General features: G+C 42.2%; 1 protein-coding gene across 1 annotated transcript; it reads left to right on the forward strand.

Annotated features, from left to right (window-relative positions):
* Nucleotides 1-339: 339 nt before the first annotated feature.
* Nucleotides 340-7,335, forward strand: CHRNA3 (cholinergic receptor nicotinic alpha 3 subunit; the record flags this gene model as incomplete). Its single annotated transcript, XM_080626554.1, has 6 exons — nucleotides 340-394; nucleotides 2,411-2,550; nucleotides 2,630-2,674; nucleotides 3,454-3,563; nucleotides 4,737-5,748; nucleotides 7,207-7,335. The coding sequence occupies 6 exons, from the start codon at nucleotides 340-342 to the stop codon at nucleotides 7,333-7,335; spliced, it is 1,491 nt and encodes a 496-aa protein (XP_080482680.1).
* Nucleotides 7,336-8,433: the final 1,098 nt, after the last annotated feature.

The following is an 8,433-nucleotide window of genomic DNA, read 5'->3' on the forward strand; positions in this document are numbered from 1 at the left end:
TGTCAAACTACCAGGTTCATTTATGCACCAGTTCAAGAACTTCTGCCTGTTATCCTTGCCAGAATACTGCTCCTTGCCTACAATAACATCTGGTTTGCCTGCAATTTATTGGCCATTTCCAATGATCTGACGGCCCGCGGAGGTAGAAAGGGGGCAGCAGAGAAAACCTAATGGGATCTCACTGCACAGAACTGCGCGCAGGATCCTGCCGGCTGCTGCTTCCAGGCACTTCACGCGTCGGAGGAGAGGAGCTCGCTCTGTACTTCCCAAGCTCGGGCAATCCTAGCAGCTAAGCTCATCTTCAACAGCCTCTGTCGACAGACAGTAACTCCTAACACCATGGAGAGCATGCAGGCTCTCCTGCTAACTGCTGCTGTTTGCTCTCTCTGTCAAGGTGAGTGATCCTCAGTTTGTTTATTCGGGGTTGGTGAAGGGGTGGGTGAAAAGGTGAACAGATGGCTTTGGTGCAAATGATTTTGAAGAAGTGCTGGAGCTCCCTCTGAATCAATTGATACTTGTACAGAATCCCAGTACAGCTCTTTTTGTTACACAGTTTGCTGTGGTTGGTGTGGCTTGGGGTTTTATTTTAATTTCTCCTTGTAGAGTAGTTAAATAGTCCTGATTCAAAATGCCAACCAGGACACACAAAGCCATTTTAACATCATAAAAAGAAAGCACAGTACATATTAAGGTGTGGTTTCAAATACTGTAGAGAAGACCACAAGAAATTGACAACATTAAATAGCTTTAGGTCCAGGCTGCAAACAGTGCACCTTCTCTCTGCAGATCTGGAAAACACCAAACCATTGAAATAAAGAACCAAAACAAACATAAATGCCCTTCTCTTAGATACAGTGGATGCTACATTTAGTTAGAGTGCTGCAGACATGTAAAAAGGCTGGTAATTTTGGACTGACTACACTAAAGGGTCATTAAGATCAAGCTATAAAATCATTTGCCTAAAAGATTTGGGAGTATTTATTCCAGGAAATATTCATCTGAGAGATACGACATACCCATAGATAATAAGGGCAAGGTTAGAAGCTAAAAAGTATAAAATAAATGTGTTAATTTTTTAGTTAACAAGTTGGCTCGAATGATTTCACTGATCTGAAAAGGAAATTGCCCTCCAAGTGAACAAGAGAAAGGGAAAAGGAACAAAGAAATAAAGACAAGAAAGAGCTTTCACCTGAATACATTTTCACACAAGGGGGACCCTGTTGTCTCAGGGGGAGGGGGGCTCATATAAAGTAACATCTGCCTTGTGGAACACCACAGATCAGTCACCTGCAGACACTCCTGCCTCTCATTCTTTCTCTTCTGAAAACCAACTGGCTGGCAAAACGTAAAAGTGCCCTTGCAAATATCTGTAGATTTATGTTTGTGTTTCAAATGAACTGCAGAGTATGTTCAACAGACTTCAGTTCTGTGCCTCTGCTGAACTGGCATAGTGTCAGCCATAAATGACAAATGGGCTTTTTATGAGTCTGTTTTCCATTTGGAGTGCTTGAGGCTGTGTTGTCCAGGAGAGAATTTAAAAGAGAGACCCCTAAAAATGGCTTTTAAATAGTGTGCAGCCGTCAGGACAGTTATTGCCTAGCTACCTATTGCTAGAGAACAAAAAGGCAGTGTGAAACACAGGCTCCAAAAGAGATGAAAGACCTTTTTGGTTAAAAATTTCAGCTCACAGCTTTTCTGTTGGCCGCAGGACTCCATGAACAGCAATTTTCAGTGGCAAAATGGACAACAGGAATATATTATAAATAAAAAATATGAATAATAAATGGGTAATCAGCACATTTCTTTAAATGTCTTGAAAAGTCTTTGAATATAGCGGTTAATCAAATTTTAATCCCCCCTTTTTTTTTTCATATTCCAACAAGCAGGCTGCTGTATCCCTCTAACACGCAATTCTGGCTCAGGCTGGAAAGCAGAGTTCTCATTTCCTGGGAATCCTATTGCAAAATACTCCACAGTGGCTCACAAGCAGCCTGGTCCGTCAGGTCACACTTCTCCCCTCCTCTGCTCCACAGCCCTGCAGCTTTGGCAGGTCTAGGGCCCTAGGCCTTTGAGGAGAAAGTGCTTTTGCATCTTCACTTCTTTAGTAACTCCCTCTAACTAGTTTTTGAACCCCACTGCAGAGATACACAGCAGAAAAACTGTCATAGCATTGCCTTTCACTGCTTTCCTTCTCCCAGCCTAAGCAAATGCCAACCATGACACACTCCTGCCCGCTTTGGCGAGGCTTGGCCTTTCCTCAAGCACCACACGATGCCAAGCAGTCAATACCCAGCCAAGCAGGTACCAACCGCGGCTCTCCCGCTCCGGCCGAGCCTCCCCAGACGGGGGGGCCGCAGCCGGGGGGCCGCGCACTGCCGCCGCGGCGCTGATCCCGCGATGCCCTCCGCAGGCTGCAGCGGCTCCGAGGCCGAGCACCGGCTCTACGGGGCCCTCTTCGAGAGCTACAACCAGTTCGTCCGGCCCGTCAAGAACGCCTCGGATCCCGTCATCATCCAGTTCGAGGTGTCCATGTCCCAGCTGGTGAAGGTGGTGAGTACCCGCCCCGCCGGGGCAAGGCCACTGAAGGCGGAAGGGCCAGGGCCTCAACCGACACACCTCTCCTTTCCAGGATGAAGTCAACCAGATCATGGAAACCAACCTGTGGCTGAAGCACGTAAGTACAGCTCACCGGCAGTCCCGGCGGCACCAACCCACCGGCCGCCGAGGCGCCCACAGTCCCCATCGCGTCCCCTCAGCGCCGCTCCGCGCTGCCCGGGGCGCTGCTGCCCCCCAGCGGCCGCCGAGCGCTGAGGGAGGCCCCGCGCCGGTCCCGCCACGCCGCCTGCCCGGATCCTGCGCAGCCTCCGGGAAGCGAGAGCAAACCAACAACATTGACTTCACTCAAAAAGGTCTTTATGGGTTAAATACGCAATTACCACTGCTGCTGTCAGCTTAAAACCATCTTAATTCCTGCCTTCAGCTTAATATCCAGCTTCGCTGAACAGGGATTTAACGAGCCCTAATGAAGACAACTGTCACTTAATGGAGCAATGACACCTCCAGCTCTTTCTCCACCTGCTACCTGGGGTCCTTCACTCAGTGCTCACACCTGGGTGTGAAAACACCCCATGTTCTGACCACCTTACACATGCGTGGCTTTTTGAGACCTCAGTTAGTATTAAAGTCCTACACTCTCTGTCTTATTCCATCTTTCACCTTATTTCAGCTACCGAGTAAACATTCCTGGCATGCACAGTCACACATCTGAGCCATGTCTAGACCAGTAGGCCCATCCACAATCTCCATGTGAATAAACACCAGACATATTTTTGATATAGAAACATCAAATCATTGTAGCACCCAAAATAAAGCAACTCCAGAAGCGATATGCCAGCTCTTGGTTTGAGTCTAGCCCATTGAAACCTAACACAGACTCATTTCTTCTGTAATTAGATCTGGAATGACTACAGGCTTCAGTGGAATCCAGCAGACTATGGAGGCGCTGAATTCATCCGAGTACCATCTGGCCAGATCTGGAAGCCAGATATTGTATTATATAACAAGTAAGACTCTTGTATGTTTATCTTCGTAATTTGAGAAGATGGGGGGTGATGTTATGACTTTAAAATCAGCAGCAGGTTCACTGGATGAACTAAAAAGCCTGGCTTGCACCTGTGCCCCCCATCACCCTATTGCTGTGCTCACCTCTGTGCCATCCCCATCAGCAGCACTGGGCAGGAGCCAGTTCCTCACCTGGAGCTGCAGGTTGCAGGCCAGAACAAACTCCTTTTCCCCTTCACAAGCACACACTTTTATTATTACTTTACTGCTGTCTACAGAGGAGCTGACAAGAGATTCCCTTAGACCGGAGAGTTCTTGTCTGGGAGTCAGACCTTCAGCTGAAAACCCCTCCAAATTCTAGCTTTCAAATTCACAATTTGACACCTTTGCAATAGTGTTGACATACAAAGGCTACAGGTGAAGTTTACTTTGGATGTCAGTTTCTGAAACCTTGAGAAGCCAGACCATAACTAAATGGATCCCTCTGCTAGGTGTCATGGTTTAAGCACCATGACAGTAGGGAAGCAGTACTCAGGCAATGGATTTAGCTACACACATCCAAAACTGAGGTCTGTGGAACAACAGGGATGATAGTCCTTTTCTAACTATAGCCTTAAAACTTTAAATTACATTTTTAGCTTTACTTTCTCATATAAATCACTGAAATTGTCACACAGATCTAAGATCCACATGGTCAGGATAGCAATGTGGCACTTAAAAATACCCTCACCAAATACACTCCTTATGCAAAGATGCACCCCAACCCTAATCCCTCTTTCCATAATTACTACCTGCACTGTTCACAGAAGGTGGAAACAGCAGTACTGCAGCTATCCTCTGATCAGCCCTTTGCTCTGATGTGCTTGCTCTAGAATAGAATAGAATACAATAGTTCAGTTGGAAGGGACCTACAGGGATTATCTATTGCTCTATCATTTACAATCTTCTATTTGCAGTTTTGCATATATTGCACTGAGCCATGTTATTTATACAGCTGTTTATTTAACTATGCAAATTGCCACTGACTCAGTCCTGCACATAGAATCCAGTTCCATGTCAAAGTGTACTTACTGACTTTCCCAAAACAGATTAAAGAGTTAGTGCATATGACCTGAATGTATGAAACTACTAGAGTAGTCGCATTCTAATTGCTGTTGTTTTTATTTGCTTCACAGTGCAGTTGGGGATTTCCAGGTTGATGACAAGACAAAGGCCCTATTAAAATACACAGGTGATGTGACCTGGATCCCTCCAGCTATATTTAAAAGCTCATGTAAAATAGATGTAACCTACTTCCCATTTGACTATCAGAACTGCACCATGAAGTTTGGTTCCTGGTCTCACGATAAAGCCAAAATTGACTTAGTTTTGATTGGCTCTACAATGAACCTGAAAGATTACTGGGAGAGTGGAGAATGGGCTATTATTAAAGCCCCTGGCTATAAACATGACATCAAATACAACTGCTGTGAAGAGATATATCCAGACATCACATATTCTCTTTACATTAGGCGTTTACCTTTATTCTACACTATCAATATGATTATTCCATGCCTGCTGATTTCTTTTCTGACTGTGTTAGTTTTCTACTTGCCTTCAGACTGCGGTGAGAAGGTGACACTCTGCATATCAGTCCTTCTATCTTTAACAGTGTTCCTTCTTGTTATCACAGAAACCATACCTTCTACTTCCCTGGTAATTCCACTTATTGGGGAATACCTCCTTTTCACCATGATATTTGTAACTCTGTCTATCGTCATTACAGTCTTTGTACTTAACGTGCACTACAGGACACCCAAGACACACACAATGCCTGTGTGGGTGAGAACCATTTTCTTGAACTTACTTCCCAGGATCATGTTTATGACAAGGCCTGCCAGTGATGATGACAATAATCAGGAGCCAAAACCATTTTTCACTTCTGAGTTTTCAAACTTAAATTGCTTCAACAGTTCCAAAACAAAATGCTGCAAAGATGGCTTTGTATGTCAAGACATGGCATGCAGCTGTTGTCAGTACCAGCGAATGAAGTTCTCTGATTTCAGTGGCAATCTCACAAGAAGTTCAAGCTCCGAGTCTGTAGATCCTCTGTTTTCATTTTCAGTTCTGTCACCAGAAATGAGAGATGCTATTGAAAGTGTTAAATATATTGCAGAAAATATGAAAATGCAGAATGAAGCAAAAGAGGTAAGAAAATATTCTACTGTTACTCAAACTGCAGACACCATTTGCCATTAGTGTGTTTTGTAAGAAAGAGATCCCAAACTCCCCACAATACATGCACCCCCAAGGGAAAAAAAGGACACCACAAACCATTATTTTATATGCCTACCCAAGCTGTATGACAAACATGCAGTTTTGAATGCAGATCACTTTGGGGAGCAGCTCTATTGCACAACATTCTCTTTATTGACAACACACATACTGAGCAAGTCATGTCAAGGTAACCACCACACTTAAGTATCTGTCCTATGAGACTTGGAGTGAGGATTTTCCAAGTTACAATCTTAACAGTGGAATTTGTTGACTATGGTCTTTAGAAAGTTACATTCTCCCTTCCAGAGCTTACCAGCAACAACAAAGAACTTAAGAATAAACGTCCTTCACAGTAATTTATTGTGCTGCTGCAGCAAAGAAAGGTGCTGTAGCTAAATGAGACAACTGCTGCAAGACTGGGACCATGATCTCTCATAAAACTGTCTTAAAACAATGAAAACAAAGTTTTCTTTCCGTCATGCTCCTCAAACTTATTAAGCGCAGCAGCCACACCATCACAGTCGTCACCCAATTTCAATCTTATGTGCTATGGCATTTAGAGTTAGAATAAAGTTGCTTTCTTTATGTCAAAATCAGAACTTTAGAGTAAGTGGGCATAGAATATATGGGGCTGGTTTAGTTGAGCTTTTTTAAAGGGTGCCTTAACAAACAAGTTCTAAGTTAAAAAGCACAACATTTCAAAAACAATAAATGTATTATTCATATATAAGACTTCCTGAAGAAAAATTAAGTAAAAATTGAAATTATAGTCTCAAGAGTAACTCCAATGATCACATAATGTAGTTACTATTAATATACAACATTTGTCACATTCTAGTGTCCCTCTTGTTACAATGCCCACTGTAAAAAAAAAAAAAAAGAGAAATCTGGGGTTTAGAAACTTGGTTGCCTCCCTACATGGGAGGTAAAGAGATGGATTTTACATCATGCATGATAATCAAATTTCAGCACTACAACTAATTGTATACCCATTAACCTTTCTCTTTTTATCATCAAAGACCAGTAGAAGCAGCCTCTTTACTTCAGTAGAGTTTTCTGGGCAAACCTGATCACCTAAGAATGTAAAGTTTTCACTTTCATTTTTGGCATACAGAGAGAAATAGTATCTCATGAAGTCCAGTGTCTTAGCAAATAACTTTTTGTATATGAAGAAGTAGCTTTTGGCTTTGCCACAAATAGCACATCCAAATAAAGCTTCTTCAAGATTAGCTAATTTGTCAGTGAAAACAGATATATGCAAGTTGCACGTATATGAAAGACATCTACATAGGGAAAAAACATGTGTTTCCTTCCTAAGATGGTACCAACTGCTGATGCAAGTTATTGATCTACTAAACATGCCTACTTGTTATTCCACTTATTTTTCAGATTCAGGATGACTGGAAATACGTTGCCATGGTAATTGATCGTATTTTTCTGTGGGTTTTCGTCCTGGTATGTATTCTAGGAACAGCAGGATTATTTTTACAACCTTTGATGGCTGGAGATGAAATGTAAAGATTAAATAGAGCGTTGTGACATCAAATAAAACTTTAGTTGACCAACTCCACAGCCCCACCACAGCACCCGATCTCTCTTCTGTGTTGCAGAATAAGGATCTCTCTTGGCCTCAACTTTGCTTGACCAAGAAGGCTTTGTTAAAAATGTGAAAACATTAAAAAAGAAAACATTTTAAACCTTTAAGACAGCTAATCTCAAAGTAATACAAGCTATGCTTGACAGCTGCTTCTTGCAATAACTGGAAAAGATGTAGACAGTACACCAAAATTCATAGGAATGGTTTAAGAAGAAGATTGATAAAAAACCTGAAAATTACATGAATATTTGAAAGTCAAGACAGGTCGAAGGCTACTGGCTTTGTTTCCAAACAAACTTTGGTGCCAAGTGTCTCCAGAGTATGACAGGATCTTCTGGAATTAAGTTCAGCCTGAATTCAATGAATGCCCTCATGAGGACAAAATATTTTAGGAAGCATGCATACCAAATTGAGAGAATGCAGACATTGCCACCTGGTGTATAAACTGAATCAAACAGTGGGAGGAAAGGACCAAGGGCAGGTTTATTACAAAAGGAAAACGAATAGGTAAATCATAGATGGTAGTAATAAAGCAGCCAGAATGTAAAGTCTGTGCGTTTGTGTATCTCAGTGTATGAGAAGGCTGCCAGAAAAAACAAGCTATTCAAACCTAATAATGTTTAAAACTATGTACAGGAGACATAGTAAGATGCAGTGTGCAGGTTATGCAAAGGATCAAAATATTTTGATAGGATAGTTTGGATGCAGAAGCATCCTTCTACAGCAAGTGTTCTATGACAAGGGAAAGCAGGTAGCTGCACAATAGTCCTGTAAAGCATGCGAAAATTGCTTCTTAGGCATACTTTGGCTTTAAAATCAGTAACTGCAGATAATTTAAGAGCATGAATAAAGAATGCAACCAAATACTACGAGAAAATGTTTTGTAAGTATATGAACTGTTGTCTCTGTACCAAACTGGAAACTTTTTGGAAATACAGTGTATCAAGTGGTGTAACATAGATGAAAATAAAGAGAATCAAACAGTTGAAAATTGTACATTTTTTCTTTTTTCGTTTATT

Source organism: Psittacula echo, assembly GCF_963264785.1.
Source record: "Psittacula echo genome assembly, chromosome: 10".
NCBI lineage: Eukaryota > Metazoa > Chordata > Aves > Psittaciformes > Psittacidae > Psittacula > Psittacula echo.